We start from the raw sequence: 21,820 nt of genomic DNA on the forward strand, positions 1-21,820 counted from the left end.
AGCTGTAACGAGACCATCGTTATCTGAAAGTGAAACATTTTAATGATTTTTGAGGATGAAGTCAAATGTGATGAGATGAGCTCTCAGGATATTTTCTCTTAATCGATAATTTTTTTGATAAAGGATAATTTTTGATAATAGTAGAAGCTTTTTGTGAATAGAATAAACATTTCGGTTTTGATGATTCCCAAAGCACCTTATTATCAGCTAGAAAACCAAGAAATTCAGAACACAAAAACGAAAGAGACAATATATAAAAATCACCAAATGTGCCATTTTGGAATATGGTATGGACGAGTGAGATCAATCGAATTTATGATATTCAAAATCGTAAACTTCAAAAAGGATCGAGCTCTCCATTTGGGCTTTCCTCCTAAATGCACCAGATTCATGAAAGAAAGCCTATCAAAGAAATTCACAGACTTATAATACTTAAAAATATAATGCGTACTAGAAAATACTGAGAATATTACCGGGGTTGGAGAATGTTTATCAATAAACCATATATACCCAAATAAAAATGTTGGCTTCAAGTTAATAATCAAAAGATGGTGGCTTCAAGATTTTCATTGCATTTCGAGGCTTCGAGCTATGGTGCAGTTTCTTGTCAGATTATTGATCACATTAAACCTAGTCGTTCACATTTTTTCTGATAACGAAGGACCATCGCATGAGAGGGATGGATTTACCTTGGACCAAAATACGTTAGCTAGGGTCCGGTCCATCCTCGTGTTTAGTGATTTTTTTTTCTTTTTTGAAATAATTTCTTTTTGTATCTTTGGGTTTATGTATTTATTTTTGAAATTTTAAAATATTTTTAATTTTTAGATTGAGATTCTTTTCGACCGTTCCAGTAGCACATGCTACACATGCTATTAGACAGTCATGTGCCACTATTGCTTTGAAGAGAAAAATTTTACCGCAAAAAAATTTCAGAGCACAAATGACAACCAAACTAAAAGAAATACATACCATCTCCTAGAACCTAAATCTTATAATGAAACCGTCACACGAAGAAGCCACCGCGACGACACAAAAATCCACCAGTAAACCACTACACCAGATCTGAACAATAAAGAACCAACGAGATCCACTACAGCAGAGAAAAAAAAGATCAAACTTATTCTACGTATACGAAAGTAAAGGTTAAGGGAAAGAAAACCAACAAAAGAAAAATTGACGCGAAAAAACTTCGAAGAAGCAAATTACAGTCCCCAAACACATCTACAATCCAACGGTGACTTTCGACGAACTTCCTCTACAGTCCACATACTTTGCCCCATACACACGAATTCAGAGCCACCATACTACCTCCACACGCCGTCAAAACAAGATCTGACAACCCGATACGCTAAAGGAAAAAAAAAGAAAAAGACAATGGAGAAAACCAGAGCCATTTTCAAGCCACCGGAGGATCACCCAAACCTCCACAAACCTCTGACGCCAAACCAAACAACACCAATAAAAAGATACACTAAATATGTTTAGACTTTCGATCCGCAGATGAAAAGCCTAAAGAGAGCAAAAGAGGGAGAGGTGAATAGCCTCTCACACTAAATATGTTTAGTTTTTAGTTTTATAGCAATTTTTTAAATAGAGTTGCATTTATTATTAAAAGGTTTTTTTATTCGAATAAATTTAACATTCATTCAAAAAAAGGCCAAACTCTTCAATGCTCAAATTATAATTTACATCATGTTGAATTTCTTTTTTTTGTAAAATATTTCTCTTTTAACTTATCTAAAAAAAATTCTTTAGATATAGGAAAACTACATATGGTCAAAAAGGAAAAAAAACTAAACTAAAAAATAGGAAAATATGTCAATAACATATTCACAATAGAGTAAACCAATTCTCAATTTTCTGGAACGTCTTTATTAGCTGTGGTGGTGATAATTCAAAGAAATAAAGTAATATTAGCTTTTTATTACAAATTCAATACCTATCATATTTTGTAAAAATATGACATACAAAACATTGTCCATGCTAAGCACGGGAGATATACTAGTACTATTATAAACAACTAGATTACAAACTATTGAATATATATTCTAGTTGGTTATATGATCTAGAGGGATGGTCTTGAAATAGTTTTCCATCCTATTGAATTCTTTTAAGCATTTAAATTATGTTGTCCTGGGAAGGAGAAAAAAATACAAAAGATTACAATGTAATATTTGGTTATACATGGTATTATTATATATACAGATCCTAAATGATATAGTAAAATATACGAAATAATTACCATTTCAATAAATTTAACTAAAAGAGCCTCAAATGAGGATCTATGGGTAATCCAACATCTGCGTACAATGGATCATACATCGTATTTTTTATGGGCCTGAAAGAAGAAGTAAATGTATAAGTAATAAATATTCTAAATTTTGTTTTGTTTGCTTAAGCTTTCGATTTAAGATTTTAAAAAGAAACTAACCAAATCTTACTACTTAAAGAAAATCGAAATCTTACTACGTATGTCTCCTTAAGAAATTTCCCAATTGCAATTTACTTTGTATATCTACAGTTTGAATAAACAAACCTCTCTTCATGGTTACTGGCTGCAGCACTTGATGAACGCAAATTTCCTTCTTGCCAAAAGGAAGCAGTTGATGAATCTGCTATAGATTTCTCTTGACACGGGACCATGATCCTCTGCAATATTTATTTAATTAATTCACACTCTCATAACTTTTTATGCTTTGAGAAAATATTTTTTTAGCGTAAATTGAGAAAATAAATTACGTATATGAGAGTGCATGTGTGCACGTACCCTTGTTTTAAACGTTGAGCATTCATTTTCAAATTGATCATAAATACTACGTTGCCTCGTAACTCCACTCTGAAGTATTAGACACCAAAAGTTGAGAATATCAAAGTGTGGACTAGAAAGAGGACCTTATTTTGTTGTATTGCTCATTTTGCAAAAAGTACAACAAAAAGGAAAAAACTCACTTGCTGGATCATTGTGTTTGTGTATGAATTTTGACATTGAGCGTAGAGACTTGGGTTAAGAGGCGGCCTTGCTGTAATAGGTTGTTTTCCCTTATCTTGTGTGCCATAATGTCTAAATTAACAAGAGTATGATATATGCAGTATTAGCATGTACATATATAAATGCATGAAACTAACCACAACAGATATTGTGCTAGTAGAGAAATTTAGTACCTGGGAGAGGTTAAAAGCGTTTGACTTGTAGGTACCAAAGGCACCGGAATTTGATTTTTCCTCGGCCTAATTTGAGAATAATATATCATCTCTTAAAACACTAGATCATAAAAGAAAAGGTTAAAACAACATGTTTTGTAAGACAGTAATGCCACCTTCCACGGGCTCGACGAGTAGTTTTAACTGAGCTTAAATTTTGGAAATTAAAAGCAAATGGATCAGATTGATAAGACGTCTGTGCAAAGGGTGAACAGTTCTCTGTCCTGTGAACATTCACAAAATTGTTCAGTCGTAAAATTAATATAATTTTAAGTGTACATATGAAATGAAATAGTAAAGAAAATCATTATAGTTACGTTTGTAGGACTTGGGTGTTTGAAATCATGGGAGTACGATACTCTGGATTTGGTATAGTACTTGCAGACAAGGCATAAGGAATCTGCAGGTGTTGATTGCTTTGCAAAGCCTCCCTATAATATTTTAACAGATTAGTTAAACACAATTAAGTTTAACAAAAATGTGGATAATTAATATAAAAAGCCAAAATACGTTGTTCTCTTACACATATGGTGGAATATGCCTGTTGGACGTTTCAGGTTGTTGCATCTGATCATTTCCACGAATATGCTTGAGTTGTTCAACTAATAAGTCGAGATTATGTCTTCCTTCCTGAATACTGTATCCACTGATATAAATGTATTAATATTGCTAGTTATAAACCTTTGCAAATATCTGAAGAGACTGCTTGTTATAAGTTGAAGTATATACAAATGAGGAAGGCGGTGATCTCGAAGGCCATATATAGGATTGAAATTGGTTAGTCCATTAGTTCTCTCCACTTGTTGTAAATTACTCCCCATCTGAGTCAACATAATACTGAATAACTTGAGTATATATATTTAAAGGAAAAATCTATATGAAACCATGGAGTTGACAAAAGTTTAAGCTTTAAACTTTAAAATTTAACTGGTAACATTTTAAATAATGAAACTTGTTTCAATCACACATTAAACATCAAAACTAACTTACTTGTTGTATACGTCAAAATTGTGACCGGTTATTATTCATTAGTAGGTAAAACTGGTGACGTGGTGGTTTATTTTTCAAATAATTTTTAACTATTTTAATTAATAAAAACAAATAAATTAGATAAAAACTCAATATAAATTCTAAAAATTGATACAAATTCAGGAAAACTCAAGAAAACAAAATTAATTTCATAAATACAAAACAATAAAAAATTGTAAAGATCAAGAAAAATTAAGAAAAAAATAGGAAAATTTTGATAAATTATTTTTTAAAAATAAAACAATTCAAAATATTAAAATACTGAAGGATCCAAACCCGGACACACGAGTGCTCATATGCCTACCTAAACACCAAAAAGGTTTGGGTTCAAGTACTTTTCCTTTTCAATTTTTAAATTTTTTAAGAAAATCATTTTTTCCAGATTTTTAAAATTTCCAATATTTTCTAATTTTATCGATATTTACAATTCATTTATTTTATTTTTATTTTTATTTATTTTTACTAATTTTTTATTAATTTTAATCGATGTTTACAATTTTTTTTTATTTTTATTATAATTTTTAATTTATAAAAAATATTTTTATTATTATTTTTATTATTTTTTCTTGAATTTGTATCAATTTTTAGAATTTATATTGAATTTTTATCTAATTTTATTTGTTTTTATAAATTAAAATAACTATAAAAAAATGTAAACCACCATGTCATCGATTCTTACGTGCTAATGAACAATAACCGGTTACAATTTTGACTTGTGCAAAAAATAAGTTAGTTTCGATGTTCAATATGTTATTAAAATAAATTTAGTTGTTTAAAATGTTACCAGTTAACTCCCAAGATTTAAAATGCAATTTTCTTATAAGTTTATAAATTTTATGTGATTTTCCCTATATTTAAATGAGATGTGATTAATAACAATAGAATGTTATATAAGATTCATACCGTTGGTGAAACATATGGATCGTTGAAGAGGTTATGATTTGTTTGCGACATCAAAGGTTGTTGATAGCTTTGGTTTACATATCCATGTTGCAAACCAACTGACTGTTGTCCAGTGCTCATCATCGCATTATTGGTCGAGGTTAGCAAACAGTTTTCACTGAATACACTTTCTCTTTGGCCATTGCCGAGTGTATATGATTGCTGTATATTTAAGATATTAGTAATTTTTTTGGTATGAATTTTCCAAATAATTAGAGAATGTCATTTGGTTAAGTTCACGAAAGAAGTGTCATAGTTAAGTTATGTTCATACCACGTTAGGAGATAACTGTAATGCGTTGATAGATCTAGAATAATCGTCCTGGGGATGGAAGCTTTGATATTGTGCTACTATCTCTTGATCAAAGCTTGAATTTCTTGTTAATGCCTCTTGATCAGTGTCTGGATTTTCTATCAATGATGGTGGGTATACATCGTTTGTGGCAGCAGAGACAGGGACAAATGGAACAATCGCACTGTGCTCATTTTGAGAAGCCAACAACGAAGGACTTTCCTGACACTCCTATATATATGTAAACAGCATTTAATTAGTCCAAAGCAGCATATATTGTATATTTGGTTGAGAATGAAAACTTGACTCCATCCCATTTGAAATAAAGAAGCATACCGTGGCAGCATTAAAAGTTTCTGGTGAATCCAAGAACAAGAGGGGATTGGCTTCGAAAGGAAATTCAAGATCATCGTTTGAAGCCATTCTTAACAACACTGCAATTTTCACAATCAAAACTTAAGCCTATAAAAGTTATATTGAAGAAAATTATGTACTATGAGATAATGAAAATTTTGGCACTGAATATATTACAAGAAAAGCTTTTGGAAATTAAATTGGACTTATAGCGAAGCCTTACTTTTTAAGAATGATGCTAGTATTTAACTAGATGTAAATGACTCTGTGAGAAGTTATATGTTCTATAAAACTGTGTGAGAAATGAATATTACCTTTCTTCAGAAACAAATGCTGATAGATCAGAAATTGAGGAAGGTATGGACAGTAATGAGCATGTCGTTATATATATAATCTGAGTGTTGATTGCAAAATCTGAAATAGCCATGTGTCGACCAACAAACGATGCATTTTGAGACCGCCATACTTTTAATAAGAAGAGCTAAAAAATAGTTCAACCTAGATTTTTTTTTATTTTACATATATTGGTACAAAATCTAACTTTAAAATGAAATCCGCCAAAATTGAATACTACATTTCTCCTATTTTAACTATTCAATTATTGATGATATTTTTCCTTTATTTTCATAGTTGAGATATTGTTTCATTCACAAAACAACATCTGGATATGTAACTAAAATTAGAAACATAGTGGCAGATTTTTATTTGAAAAATAGCTTCAAAGAAGTTAAAATTAATTTAATACTGTAAACTTTAGATTCAGTTCAGTACTTTTTATTTTTTACAACACAACAAGAAGAAGATTTTTTTTTCCTTTTATTTCTTACAACACAACAAAAATAAGAATTTTTTTTCTTTCTAAAGTAAGAAAACTGGTTTTCTAAAACCTTTTGCAGTAAACCTTTCAATGGAACGTTGTATTATCTTTTCTGTGGGTGATTATTTAATACCCAATATGGAAAATTATTTTTAGTTATTTATGTGTAATTGATAAAAAATTAAAATGGTAAGATAAACATATGAAAATGAGTGGGAAAAGAGCGAAAATATTGAAATGAAAATATCTAAACTATTAAAACTGAAGTACAAAAAGGAATTAACCCTCAGAGTTGCACAAAAATTACCTATTCATACCATTAAGTCATTGACCCTATAATTCTGTCGTTTTCCTTTTTTTTTTATCTTAAATTTCGTTGACATCTAATAAAAATTGGACTTGCAAATTGATTATGGCCCATATACTTCCTAAATTTAGGGGGAGTTATTGGGAGAAGAATTTGTATAGAGTTTGTGAATTTTAAGAGTTGATTGATTTTAAAAGTTATGTGGATTGTGAAAATGTATATACAATGACTTATAGAATTTGATCATGATTTTCTTAGATTTGTCTAGCTTTTCATTAACTTGGATTACCAAAAGAGGTTTCATTAAAGAGACACACTTGTTATATATAAAGAATAATAAAAAAATATTTTTTTTTTTTAAAATATTTCGAATTATAGTTTTCAAATTCTAACGTTTTTTTAAAAAATTTTGTTTTTTTTTATTTTCTTTTTGAAATTTGAAAATGATTTCCAAACTATTATAAACTTTTTATTTAAAGTTTTTATATATATATAAATTTAATTATATATTGAATATGATAAACATTATAAATATAAATTATGTTTTCAAAAGTGTAATGGTATGCAAAATGTAATGAATTATAGATTTGGACATAATTTGGTAAAAGTTGCACATGGATTTTGAAAATCACATGGATACATATGATATTTTGAAAGTTGAGTTTCATGAATAAAAATGAATAGAATTCATGTCCCAATAACAATAGATTTAGTTAGAATTAGAGAATCTATAATAACAAAACTTTTTGAATAACAATGGATTTGAATGGATTTTGAAAATTCTTAAACCAATAACAATTGATTCTATTAAGATTTATGAAATCCAAGAACCAATAACAAAGGAATCTCAAAATTTCCAAAATTCATGAAAATTCATCTCTCAATAACCCCCCCCCTTAGAATTTTACCAAACCGAAAAGATAAAAATAATAACGTGTTGTTTTAACGATATCGACTGAGCATAAATTTTAAAAATGCTCTTCGTATCAAAACGTATCTCACCATTATATTCACGTTTTCTAATACATGTGCATGACATAAACAGAGAATAATATTTTTTATGACTGCATGCCAACATCATTTTGAATATTAATTTTATAAAGCTATGGTTTGGTTGTTTTATGGTTTAGATTTTGGTTCACAAAGTCAAACATTTATTATTGTTTATCAATTTGTTATATTTTTGTATATGCCACAAATCACCTTAAATATTTGTGCAGCTTAGATTTTTCATATAAAATATTCGAAAATTAAAAAAAAAAAATCAACTAAGAATATTTTTCATGCATTATCATATTACCAAATCTCAGTCATTATTTGATTCACTTGAAAATTATTCATTATTAAAAGAGATCGATTATAAAGTGTATTATTTATGAGCATTATGCGAGAATTTGATTATGGGGTATGAAATCTAATTATTGAAAACAAACTATAAAATTAATAAGATACTTTTATTTGTGCCATCGATTAATAAGATACATTTTCTCCTAACAAGCAAAGTAAATAAACGGTTGACAATAGCTTCACGCATATACCGACATCCCCCTATTGCTTTCTAAATAAAAGATAATAAAACTAAAATAATTACTTGACCACTACTCATTTCCTTAATCTTATGCATTTGAATATTTTGTGGCTCAAACAATAAAAATGGAAATAAAAGTAAAACAATTACTTTTCTTAATTTTACGCATTTAAACATAACATCATATATCACCGTAAATTAAAAAGTCCAATTAGTAATCATTTATATTTTGTTAACTGTATATTTTATCTATGAAATTAGAATTTACAAATATACATTAATTACTCTACTTTTATTTTTGATCTAAACACAATGATGTTAAATTGATTTGATCTCTGATATTCTACCATCGATTTACTCTTCTCAAGCAAGATTTACAAAATCTTACAATCGATTATAATAAATTGAGATCAGGACATCTAAAACTCAGTCGTCGCTTGAAGTTATCGAGAAAAAGTAACGACGGTTTTATCGTTAGGTTACCCGAAAAAAATAATGGCATATAGTAATTTGGGTTTGAATATTTATTCGGTCATGAAGTTTTGTAAAAATAATATATGGGCTTCAATGTTTGTAAACAGTCCATGAACCTTTTTCATACAAAATTGGCCCAATTAAAAAGGAAAAACATAAGGTTTGCTAAATTAATATTTAAAAAATCTTTTTTTTACATTCAATCTCTTTTTATTTTTAAAATTTATTTTGTAACTTAGTTAATTTTTTTTTGGTTTGTCTAAATAATGTATTTGTTTTCAAAAATATCAAAAAAAAAAATTGAACTTTATATTTAACTTTTAAACAAAATATTTATATTATGATTTAATAAAACCCACAAGTATAATTGAACCTTTAATACTTTACTGTTAAATTTATCAAATAAACTAAATAAATTAACAATAAAAGAAAAACACAATCTCATAGTTTATAAATGAAGGCTAATCACATTGAACAGACACAACAGTGAAATTCGGAAAACTTATTAATCTACAAAACAATTAGTATAAACAATTAAATTTTTCAAATTTTGAAAAGTTAAAATATATGATTACGAAGAACAAATACCCGCGCGGGCGCGCGGATCAAAAGCTAGTCTAAACTATTAAAACTGAATTACATTTAGTATTTAACCCTGATTTTTTTCTCAAAAATTACCATTTCATGCCACTGGAATATTTTTTTTTTTTTAAGTTAAAGATGTTTTTTTAAGTTTGATCGAAAACAGTAGTTAATTTGTTATGCAATTAACACTCTTTAATTTTAACAAAAGTTTCCTTAAAAGTAGACAACCAATTAAGGAAAGGATTCCGCAAATAATTACATTTAATAGTTACCATATATGAACTACCAAAGTTTACATGGAATCCATTTTAGATATTTAAAATATTGCCTTTCTTTGTAATTGCATCCCACGTATATATCTACATAATATATACATATTTAAAAAACACTAACTGCATCAAAATATATAGTATTGTGGATGAAACCACCACTTCAGTTGCATAGTTTTTTAAAAAATACTAATCACCGTTTAGGAATAAAGTACAAAATTAATATGTGAAATAACTATAGTACAAGTGTATAGTTTTGCAACTTCAATAATTCAATAAAATTATCAAAATTTCTTACTAATAACTTTTAAAAATATTATACACAAACATATAAATTAAATCTCAAAAACATATAAAAAAAATACAAAAAATGTTACAAAGAAACATGTATATGATTACGAAGAAATGAATGTAAGCATGATCAACTTTTAAATTGTTATTATTTTATAAAATATATGTTGATTAATGTTTATACACAAATATGATTATAAAGTAAAACACAAATATGATTATAAAAGAAAACATAAGTATGAAAATTAAATATTTAAAAAAAATTAGAACACAAAATATACTCGCCCTTTCTAAGAGCGGGTCAAACTCTAGTGTTATATTAAGGTGGGGGACTTCTACTAATCTTACGTTATTTAAGAAGTTTTTAAAGTAGGGTATTTTATTGATAAAATGGTATACAAGTAACACTATTTGTGTTTCTCGTCAACTTCTCATATTCAGGGCCGGTCTTCGGATTTAAGGAACTGTAAAACTTTTATACGGTAAATTTGGGAGTCTAAATTTTTTTAAAAAAGTTATTGTCAATGTAATTTTTCAAAAAAATTTGAAGACACCAATGTTTCATTATGCTTGGTTCATGATCGATCATACTCATCTTTGGACATTATTGGCTATTAAGCTGGGGAACCCTTGTTTCATAGTCCTCGACGACTTAACGCTAGCTTGTTATGCCTTCAGCTTCTCTCATTGCCTGGATTTCACTTTGTTAACCAGGCATCATCTCCTCTACGTTGGGTCCCATACCGCCATGCTGGCATTGGCCAAAACGTTAATGTTACTGATAAGTCTGATATAATCATTTTTAGGCCTCTCAAATTTATCGTTTGGAAGATTTACGAAGCTTTCTTCTTGTTTCCTCAAAAAAATACTTGGATGAATACATGGTTTACATTAGTGACATCTATCCTTTATTTTTGAGGCATCGTATCACAATGAAACAAAATCAAGTTTAGTATTGTTCATATTTGAGTCAAATTTTAATGTATACATCTAACTTCGTCAAGGATCGTTGGGACTTTGTTAACAACCATAAATGCAAATATGATCAAAATCTCCAAAAAAGTATAACAGTCTAATTGAAACAAAAATGGAAAAATAAGTACAAGAACAGAATGAAAAAAAAAAAAAACAGAGTTGGGTCACTGATCTCCAATTGATCTTTGTCTGAATCACCTGCAACACAAAAAATAGACGTCGTCAGAGACAATATAGTAACATATAATTTAGTTTAGAAATATTAGTGAACCCACCAATGAGTATCTCTAATGGTGTACCTGAGTAAGAAGAATACTAAAGGTGGGTGTCGTCAAAAACCCAAGGCTGGTGCAAGAAAAGCTCTCGGCCATTCATCGGGACACGGCCTGCTGCTATGTCTTGTTCACGTTTCCTAGCTGCTTCAGCTTGTTTTGCTGATAGTTCAGCGTCCTTACCCAGAGAAACGCAGCAGCAAAGTCAGATATATTATTGTTTCTTAAAATCAAATTGATCAATACAAGAAAAACAAAAAAAAACAAACAATGACCCCCACGAGACAAAATCAATTTTTCAATAAGACAGGACTAAACCCATGTTTCAAAACGATGTCCGAATCCTCAAATTCGATAGAAAAATCTAGGGTTCTTCGTTTCCTATAAATTATTCAGAGGAGAATCGAATCCAGTCCAGGGAGGAGATGATATAAATACCTTTTGGCGCTTCCAGGCGAGAAACTGATCTCTCGAAATTGCGACTTGCGTAGTTTGATCGCTGCCTTGGCGAATCTCTCCATCTTCTGCTGCTCCCATTCTTTCTTATCTTTTTCCCCGACACACACGAACGATTTTGATCTCTTTTACTTTCGTAGACTCCGCGAACAAAAACGACAGCGTATTGACTGTCCCGGGAAGCTGGGATTTCGGGTTAAACCACCCGAACCGATCGGTTCTTGAAAAATCTATCCGAGTTAGAAAACAATTCTTAGATTTGGTTTGGGTTATTCGGTTTGATAGTTCTTATCTACCAACCAAATTAGGCCGAAAACAAATTTGTGAAAACTATAGAATAATCTGAAGGCCCACCAACCCATGTCTTGCTTTCATTTGAAATTGGACCAGGAGAAGATTTCATTCACTGAGACCCAAATTTAATAGTTTGGTCACCAAATTAGGCCGAAAACTATAGAATGAATCTTAAGGCCCAACCCATGTCTTGCTTTCATTTGAAATTGGACCAGGAGAAAATTTTATTCACTGAGACAGAAATTTAATAGTTTGGTGAGAGAAAAAACTGTCCGACTCAGATCAACACCATGCACTCTTTAGCAGTTTTTCAGCAGCTCCTTGCATTTTCCTTCTTCTTTAGGCCTCCTTTTGTTAAATACGTCCTTACAAATAAAATATTGCTCAACTTTATCAAATGGACAAATTGACGTAGTAAGATCCTATGCTTGTTTTTCTTTTCTTTATTTCATTTGTTTTGGACGAATATGAAATTCGATGGAGGAGGCTTGTTCTTCGTACGTTATTGATGCACTATGTTGGAGTTATTTTGCCAATTAGTAGTTTTTCTTTTCCACCTTGCTCTTTTTCTTTTTAGAAATGCCGAATCATTTTGAAGGATTGGTTCGGTCCTTAAAATCGATTGGGGATTAATATCGTCTTATGAAATTTGAATGCGTCGCTTATTAGCGAGGTACGTCGTCAACAACACAACCATGTTTATTTCATCACTGTTATAGTGCAACATCAAATCTTAGTATTATAATTTGTATTAGCGATTTATAATATTAAATAGTTTCCATCTTTAGAAGCTTTTTGTTTGTCATTGTTACTTTTGATAGTAACAAAACAAAAACAAATTGGTATAATTGTAAGAACAAGCATACACCTAAGTATGTATTAACTATTGGACTGCTATAATTTAAAGCTTTAAATTGTAATGATTCTTCCAGTCTAATAGGTTCTTGACATTCCTTAATTGTGATTTGTAATGTAGCCAAGGCCAAATGTTTTCCCCTTTTGTTCTATTGCAGTGAATAATATTATTCGTGAACTTACCATTTTTATCTTTTAAAAATAAGGCACTATGGAACAACGATGATATAATATATGAAATGCTAATCTATGCGGCTGCCCGTCAACCAACGTGAGTCATTAGATGAACACATAAACTGAAAGTTAATCTCCAACCTTCTCGCTTAGCTTTTTTGACTTTCTATTTATTTCAGTTGCATCACCAACAACGAAATGCCTAGTGTCCTATTCGTAAATTTCGGATCTATAACAGCATTAGAAGCTGTTTCTTTTTGGGTTCTGTATGCTGTAACTTGTATCGTAATTTTCCTCTATTCTTAAATTTGGGTTTCTCATTTATACTAATTAGAGAGGTGATCAGCTTGTTCTGTGAACCTGTACAGCATCTAAGTTCCTCTGCTTTTATTTTCTTAGATTGGTAAACATAACTAACAGACATTTTCTACAATAGTCTGGCGTTTCCACAATTTTTTTTTTTCAAATATTTCGACTTAGAAGAAATTTTCTTCATTGAAGAACTTTGGAGGAAAGAAAAAAGGTATTCATTTTTCCAGGTATATGCAATGCTTTCACCTTCCACTATCAATGGTTTTGCTCCTCCTGTTTTATTTATCACTATATTCGTAGGTTTTGCCCAAAAAAAATCACTATATTCGTAGGCATACATTATATTTAGTCACGAGATTTTGTGGTCCCCTTCTTTTTCATAAAAGAATGAGAAGATCTAATTCTCCTCTCTCCTTTCTGATGTAGCAGGCGTTTATAATTTTAATATATACGTGGATATGCGACACTATGTTCTAAAAAAAAAAATTTAATCACCGTACGTTCGTGTTGATATAATCAGCCAATAATTATTAGTCTAAAGTGATTCTATGAAAGACGTATACAGCATAATCATTTTTCAAATTTGATAATTGCCGGGTCTATGACGTGTAGTAAAAGTTACAATGGCAATGCGCTTGTTGCTTTTTGGCAACTAGAACCACTTAGAACTTTTTGAATTATTTATTCTCTTTTTTTCTTAATTAATGCTATTTGCGTTGAAAAATTATGCGGGTGAAAAAAAATATTATAGGTTTGATATTTTGTTTTTGGAAAAATATCTCAATATTTCTATAAATAGGTTTTTAAGCGTTTGCTACAAAACACACATAGCAACGTCGGGTAGAGCTCACCCTATGGACGGTGAAGGAGAGCCTTCGGCGGTGGATATGTCTTCCCCGAGGCAGACAAACACACCGTTTGTCCATAAAGTTGAAGTTCCTCCGAAGCAAAACCTGTTCAATGAGTTCATGTACACTTTCAAAGAAACCTTCTTCCACGATGATCCTCTTAGGGATTTCAAGGACCAGTCACTGTCCAAGAAGCTCATGCTCGGGCTCCAGTCTGTCTTCCCGGTTTTCGAATGGGGACGAAAGTACAATCTCAAGATGTTTCGTGGAGATCTTATTGCCGGTTTAACCATAGCCAGTCTGTGCATTCCTCAGGTAAATAAGCATTGATTATTTTTGTCTCACAAGAATCTCATTCTCATATGTATAAATATGCGTCTTTATTATTTGTTTCAGGATATTGGATATGCAAAGCTCGCAGGTCTCGACCCTAAGTATGGTCTATGTAAGTTAAATCAGCCTCAATCTCATTTCATGCTCATAATTAAGCTAAGATTATTGTATATTGCGTTGTATCTTTTATTTAGAAGTAACTACTGTTTTACTAGATGTTTTGCCATAGGGACTTAGTCATCTTACTAATAGTTATTAATATATGTATTACTTTCTCTGTTTTTTTTATGTAAATAGTTTTAGTTGAATACACAAATATTAAAAAAATATTATTTATTTTTAAAATAACACTTAAGATATAAATTATTTATAGTTAAACTAATCATAAATTATGTCTATATTATTTGATTGATCGCACTATATCCAGTAAAAATATAAATTACATAAAATAGAAAAAACAATTTATATTTTGAAACAAACAAATTTTTCTGAAACTACTAATAATATGAAAGCGAGAGAGTATGATTTAAACATCATGATAATTTATTTTTTAATTTTTAATCATTTTAATTTTCTTTGATCTTTGATTTTTATCTCGGTCTAAATGTTCTTAATACAAATTAAAGATATAAAACTATGAGACCAGAAAGAATAGTTACATATCAAATATTTCACACAATGAAGTAAAGTGAGAGGTGATTTTTTTGTCTCTCTTAATCTACTTTATATTTTTAGACCAGAAACATTTAGTATTAAATTACCAAAATAATATTGAAACACACAAAGAAAAAACAAGTAGGAACAAAATAAATAAAACATAACAAATAAACAAATTTATCTAAAATCATGTAGGTATTCTTTTAAAAAAGTGTTTAAAAAAAATCTAAAATCATGTAGGAAATGACATATCAGCAAAATAATTTCATAAATAATACTTTCCCTGATTCAAAATACATAAAGTTTTAGGATTGTGCACAATTATTAAGAAGCTTATATTTTATATAAAAAATATCATTAAAATATAACTTAAAAATTATTCAACCAATCACAAAACAGATTACAAAATATTATTGGTTACACAATTTTGATAAAGTTAAAAGTACATTGATATATGAAAACATCAACTATTTTGAAACATCAAAAACTTCATAAAACATTATCTATTTTGAAAGGGAGTGAGTAGTATAGATGATTTTTATTGCTTTTAATCAAATTTACTATAAATTGTAAACTTTAAAACAAGAGCATAAATAAAAGATGTGCTGGATTGTTTATTGACCTACTAATTGTTTGGTGTTGTTTTCTTCTTCAAACTATGTAATAGATTCAAGCTTTGTTCCTCCGTTGGTGTACGCATTTATGGGAAGCTCAAGGGATATAGCGATCGGACCCGTCGCAGTGGTCTCACTCCTTTTAGGCACTCTGCTTCGTGCTGAGATCGACCCGACCACAAACCCTAACGAATATCTCCGCCTAGCCTTCACTGCCACGTTCTTCGCTGGTGTCACTCAAGTAACACTCGGATTCTTTAGGTAACTTACTAACCTCACATCACATTCACATCAAAGTTATGTATACTTGGCTTAGATAGGTTTTTCCTGATCTAGGTCCAAGTCATATGCAAAGCCTAATGAAATATTTGTCTTTAAAATAAATTTTAATTAGATTTTACTTTAAAATGTTTATAACCTTTTGAGTCTCAGGATCGACCGTGAGTAAGATAATTTTTCAATTTTTTCAGATTAGGTTTCTTGATTGATTTCTTATCCCACGCCGCGGTGGTTGGGTTCATGGGCGGAGCAGCCATAACCATAGCTCTTCAACAACTGAAAGGGTTCCTTGGAATCAAGAAGTTCACCCAGAAAACAAGTATCTTCGCTGTTCTTCAATCCGTCTTCAGCTCAGCCCATCACGGAGTAATAACTCATAACTCTTTCTTCAGCTCAGTTTCTTTCTTTTTCACTATATCCTCATACGTTTGGTATCATTGCTTCCAGTGGAACTGGCAGACTATACTCATTAGTATATCGTTTTTGATCTTCCTCCTCGTCTGTAAGTTCATTGTAAGTCTTCAAACCATCCATCGTTGTCTCTCTTTGATTTATGTTTTCTTGTTCTGATCTGATCTCTTTATACAAACAGGGGAAGAAGAACAAGAAACTGTTTTGGATTCCGGCCGTAGCGCCGTTGCTATCAGTTATTATTTCAACCTTCTTTGTTTATATAACCCGAGCCGACAAGAAAGGTGTTAAAATAGTAAGCAAATAACCATATATACAGATGTCTTGTTCTACAAGTTATTATACTTTCTGTTGTTGTAATTTGATTTTTCTTATATAGGTGAACCATCTCGATAAAGGCATAAACCCTTCTTCGTTGCGTCTAATATACTTCTCCGGTGATTACCTACTTAAAGGCATCCGCATTGGCGTTGTCTCGGGCATGATTGCCTTAACTGTATGTATTATACTCCTTCTGTTCCAAAGTATATAATGTTTTAAATAAATACACAACTATTATAATGTTAAAAAAAAATTTACCTATAAAATTCTAAAGTTTACTTTACTGATAAAATATTACTAAATTAAAAATATATATTATTATTAAATTAAAAATATTATAATATTAAAAAAAAAATTTGTCAATTATAAAATAGATTATGAAAATATCATTGGCTATACAATTTTGAATAAAACATTTTACATATTAAATATCGAAAACTCTATTAAACGTCCTACATTTGGAAACAGAGAAACTAGTAAACTTAGAAGCAAAGACAAATCTTCATTATGATTGGTCCGAACAAAAAAACTTACTTCTTAAAAAAAAAACAGGAAGCTGTAGCGATCGGAAGATCATTTGCAGCAAAGAAAGACTACCAAATCGACGGAAACAAAGAGATGGTAGCATTAGGAGCCATGAACGTGATCGGTTCGATGACTTCTTGCTATGTAGCCACCGGTTCGTTCTCAAGATCAGCTGTGAACTTCGTGGCAGGATGTCAAACAGCAGTTTCCAACATCATAATGTCAATGGTCGTCCTCTTAACGCTTCTCTTCCTCACTCCTCTTTTCAAATACACACCCAACGCTATTCTTGCTGCGATCATCATCAACGCCGTGATTCCTTTGATAGACGTTAACGCCGCCATTTTGATTTTCAAGATTGATAAGCTAGATTTTGTTGCTTGCATGGGAGCTTTCTTTGGTGTCATCTTTGCATCTGTCGAGATTGGTCTTCTCATTGCCGTACGTCATAAGGAAAAACTATACATGTGGATTAATATAACGTGTTGTAGTTTCCTTAGCTGATCGTGTGTGTGTGTGTGTGGATATGTTTTAGGTGGGCATATCTTTTGCTAAGATACTCTTGCAAGTTACAAGACCTAGGACGGCTATTCTTGGAAAGATTCCGAGGACTTCGGTTTACCGGAATATCCATCAGTATCCTGAAGCGACTAGGGTTCCCGGAGCTATGATAATTCGTGTTGACTCCGCTATTTACTTCTCCAATTCCAATTACGTTAGAGAAAGGTAGGAGACTGAATCATGCACAAACCTTTGTGTCTACGGTTACTTGGTTAGCAAGAATCATTTTCAACAACCTTATTGTTTTGTTCTTGAAATATACAGGATTCAAAGGTGGTTGATAGATGAAGAAGAGAAAGTGAAAGCAGTTAGCTTGCCTAATATCCAGTTTCTGATCATCGAAATGTCACGTAACCAACTCTACTTTTTATCTTATACAGAATGTATATTTCTTTACATATAGATCACTAACTAAGAGCGTGATGAGCACATGATTTACAGCCAATTAAATGATGTTCTATTGTACGTTCTTCAGCTGTCACAGACATCGATACTAGTGGTATTCACGCATTAGAAGATTTATACAAATCTCTCCAGAAGAGAGACATTCAGGTACACATCATAAAACCATATAGCTAAACCGCAAAGATTACGAAAGAGTTTTATAATTGATTTCTTTTTTTGTGGAAATACAGTTGGTTCTAGCGAATCCAGGACCGTTGGTAATAGATAAGCTATACGTTTCTAACTTCGTAGACATGTTGGGATACGACAAAATATTTCTGACGGTGGCTGAAGCCGTTAATTCTTGCTGTCCCAAACTCTCCGATGAGGTCTGAAACGGGAAGAATCTTGATGATGAAGCAAAAAGTACAAGTGTTGTATGTTTTATAGACTGAGTTGAGTAGTCACTAGTCAGTACCTTCGATGTTATCCCCTTATAGCTATGTGTGACACAGATGTCAAGGATTTAGTTGACCTATGAGGCCTTTATCTTTAGAGCTTTCATTTGTTTTGCTTAAAGAGTTTGCAAAATATAGTCATATTATATTTTACTTTCAACATACTGGAATCAAATACTCCATGGTGTCGGTGGGAAAATCAACTGTAATTCCTATTGCACCCGTGAGTACTGAATGAATTATAATATCTTTCACATGGTTGAGTTGTTGAGAGAGGTTTGCGCTGATGGTTGCTCAGATCACAGATCATTTTTGTACATTCTTTTGTAACTTCTATATCAATAAATCATGATTTGTTTAACTTGTTTTTTTCTTTTTAACATTAATTAACTAATACACAAAAAATGGTGTTTCAAAAAAAAAGTGTTTCAAAAAAAAAAAACTAATACACAAAATAATTAAAAACTTTTGATATAGGCTAGTACAACCCAAACATTAACAGCGGATTTTTGGTGGAAAACTGACAAAAAATTTTGTTTTAAAGATTCGAACATTGACAAAATAATACTGTAGTATGATACAAAAAGACCGTCTCCTTACAAAGTTATGTGTGAACCAGAAGTTGAAGGCCACTTGTGGAGGAAAAGGTGGTCCACAAACCACAGTACATTCGCCATTTGGTATACGCGATTAGGACATGTATTTTTTTTAATAATGGATTAGGCATCTAGGCGTTGGTTAGACAATCCGATGAACACATGCTATGTTTTGCGATCCCAGATTTAACACAAAGAGTACATCACCACCGTGCAATAACATTATAAAACCGTCTGTAAAAAGATACTCAAATCTCTTCTCGAACATATTAAAATAAAAAGGGTGGTACGAAACGTAGGATGTTCAGACCGACCATTTTTGTACAATGTGCCACTCTGTTTGTACTTTAAACAGGTCCCCCCCCCCAATGCACCAATCAACAGGAAGCTTATTAGTTCTCGGTTTTTGTGCATACTCTTGTATAGTAAAACGAAAACAAGAGGCTACAAATTGATCTTCACATCAAATTCAAATATAAACTTTCTTTGATCATAATAAATTTTGAAATATTGAAATATAAATAGGTCAATTGATTTGGGAAGTGGTGAAACTGTTGGAGGGCCGTTCACTATTGCAAAGAGACATATCGGTCACGAGAAGTGGACCCATTTAGCCCAGACAATAGGAGCTAGAAAACAACATTGTCTACTTTTTTTCCCGAAATTATAATAGAAATTCGACAAAATAATTGAGAAAAAGAAAGAAAGACAAAATAATTTGTGAAACACGACAAGAAAGCAATTAAATAACGAATAAAACATCGAGAATCCGAATCATGACGTGTCGTTAACACGATGTGAAAATAGAACCAGATCGGAACAAATCAACGGTTAAGATTCACTCCTCAGTTTATGGCTCTTCTTTTATCTTCCCTGTCTCTTTTCTTTCTCACTTCTCACATTTTCTTCTCTTTCGCTTTTGCTCTGTTCACTCAGAGCATAAACCCTAAAAAGACAGGAACCAGAAACTGAAAAACACGAACACGATGTTGTTAGGGAAGAGACAGAGACAAGAGATAAAGAGAACCACGAGTCTGTCGGAGATAAAATTCGACTTGAACTTACCTAGTGAACCAGAAGAGCCGTCCGATCATCATCAGGTTCAGATGTTGAGTCCGAGGAAAAGTAAGCTCGTGGCCATTGATGAACATCGCCAGGTTAATCATGGCTTGTTAGATCAACGTCTCTTAGCGATGGTAGGTACACCGAGGAGACACTCAGAAGATTACTCCACTCACGTCGGAGATTTTCTGAGGTCTTGCTCTCTCTGTAAACGTCATCTTGTTCCCGGCCGAGACATCTATATGTATAGGTATACGTTTCTTTTTTACATATTTACGTGAGTAAACATGAAGTAAGCTTAGTTTCATGGCTTTGATGATTTAAATTTGGTTGTTAATTTTTAAGCAGAGGAGATAGGGCGTTTTGTAGTTTAGAGTGCAGGCAACAGCAGATTACGGTGGACGAGAGGAAAGAGAAGGGCTTGGTTAGGTCTACCGTCGCCACCGGATCCGGCAAAGGAGACAGAGTTTCCGCCGCCGTGTAGGTCACCTCGACAAATATATATTTATATCCGTATGATTGTATATGGTTATTATTATTATGTCTAAAAGGATTGGGCATTATTGGCCATGATTAACCTTGTCAATCATCTTAAGCTTTGCTCTAAAACTTAATTTAAGAGTTAAGACTAGACTATGGTGCTTTGCATATTATTTGTGTTATACCAATTATATTCTAACTATCTGACCTACTTTTACATTTAAAACCTAAAACACCAATAATTAACAAGTATGTCAAATGTAATACTATACAGAGAGTACACAAATCGTATTTGCGTTAATTTGGAAAATAGTTGTATATCAACATAGGTTAAGTTAACAATATACAGATGACAATGATAAGCAATATACCGCCAATAATGAATACTAATTAAACTGTTTTTTTTTTACTTCATGCTTCGATATTTGCACATAAGCCTTTTTATTCTTCATCTGAAGAAAAAATATTACATAGATTTGATGTCAGTCAAGTAAGGAATCTCATTGACTAGGTAAGGTCCCTGGTAACATTTTAGCAGATTCTTCCATTTTTAGGCCGAGATTTTTTCTAGACTCCAAAAAAAACTTGGATTCTTGTTTCAGCATAATATTATTTGGATTACCAATCAATGCGTTTTTACATTTGTTTCTAATCGGTTTTATTATGTGTTCAAATAAGAAGAATCTTCTCTCTTAGTTTACAAAAAGAAAAAGAATCTTCTCTCTTGTAAAAGAAAAACAAAAAAAAAGGATTGCATGTAGTAGAAGTAGACGAGGGACAAACAGGGCATTACCCGAGGGCCCACGAGAAATAATGGCCCAACTTTTTTTTTTCATTTTGGTTAATTTTTTTTGTTTTAAAT

General features: G+C 31.3%; 4 protein-coding genes across 6 annotated transcripts; 2 read left to right on the forward strand and 2 right to left on the reverse strand.

Moving 5' to 3' along the window:
• Nucleotides 1–2,262: 2,262 nt before the first annotated feature.
• LOC108858376 (uncharacterized) lies at nt 2,263–5,896 on the reverse strand. Its single transcript, XM_056989537.1, has 13 exons — nt 5,803–5,896; nt 5,563–5,697; nt 5,449–5,496; nt 5,137–5,337; nt 3,934–4,025; nt 3,728–3,850; nt 3,522–3,635; nt 3,321–3,428; nt 3,166–3,231; nt 2,953–3,064; nt 2,771–2,839; nt 2,540–2,652; nt 2,263–2,341 (listed from the first exon to the last, which is right to left on the reverse strand). The coding sequence occupies exons 1-13, from the start codon at nt 5,887–5,889 to the stop codon at nt 2,263–2,265; spliced, it is 1,347 nt and encodes a 448-aa protein (XP_056845517.1). The 5' UTR covers nt 5,890–5,896.
• A 5,220-nt stretch (nt 5,897–11,116) lies between these two features.
• On the reverse strand, nt 11,117–11,936 carry LOC108854130 (uncharacterized). Of its 2 annotated transcripts, none has more exons than XM_018627645.2 (3): nt 11,777–11,936; nt 11,366–11,516; nt 11,117–11,264 (listed from the first exon to the last, which is right to left on the reverse strand). In XM_018627645.2, the coding sequence occupies exons 1-2, from the start codon at nt 11,873–11,875 to the stop codon at nt 11,382–11,384; spliced, it is 234 nt and encodes a 77-aa protein (XP_018483147.1). In that variant the 5' UTR covers nt 11,876–11,936; the 3' UTR covers nt 11,117–11,264; nt 11,366–11,381. The 2 variants fall into 2 exon arrangements, with proteins under 2 accessions (XP_018483147.1, XP_056859050.1); XM_057003070.1 differs by having other exon boundaries at nt 11,342–11,516.
• Nucleotides 11,937–14,243: 2,307 nt separating this feature from the next.
• Nucleotides 14,244–18,750, forward strand: LOC108861927 (sulfate transporter 1.3). Of its 2 annotated transcripts, XM_057010102.1 has the most exons (12): nt 14,244–14,592; nt 14,674–14,722; nt 15,935–16,142; nt 16,352–16,526; nt 16,608–16,673; nt 16,753–16,866; nt 16,951–17,067; nt 17,445–17,858; nt 17,953–18,143; nt 18,243–18,323; nt 18,454–18,530; nt 18,614–18,750. In XM_057010102.1, exons 1-11 carry the CDS (start codon nt 14,284–14,286, stop codon nt 18,473–18,475), a joined length of 1,746 nt encoding a protein of 581 aa, XP_056866082.1. In that variant the 5' UTR covers nt 14,244–14,283; the 3' UTR covers nt 18,476–18,530; nt 18,614–18,750. The 2 variants fall into 2 exon arrangements, with proteins under 2 accessions (XP_056866082.1, XP_056866075.1); XM_057010095.1 differs by having other exon boundaries at nt 18,243–18,530; nt 18,614–18,676.
• A 1,554-nt stretch (nt 18,751–20,304) lies between these two features.
• Nucleotides 20,305–21,126, forward strand: LOC108851587 (FCS-Like Zinc finger 5). The gene is made up of 2 exons (XM_018625045.2): nt 20,305–20,728; nt 20,827–21,126. The coding sequence occupies exons 1-2, from the start codon at nt 20,403–20,405 to the stop codon at nt 20,960–20,962; spliced, it is 462 nt and encodes a 153-aa protein (XP_018480547.1). The 5' UTR covers nt 20,305–20,402; the 3' UTR covers nt 20,963–21,126.
• Nucleotides 21,127–21,820: the final 694 nt, after the last annotated feature.

Source organism: Raphanus sativus, chromosome 1, assembly GCF_000801105.2.
Source record: "Raphanus sativus cultivar WK10039 chromosome 1, ASM80110v3, whole genome shotgun sequence".
NCBI lineage: Eukaryota > Viridiplantae > Streptophyta > Magnoliopsida > Brassicales > Brassicaceae > Raphanus > Raphanus sativus.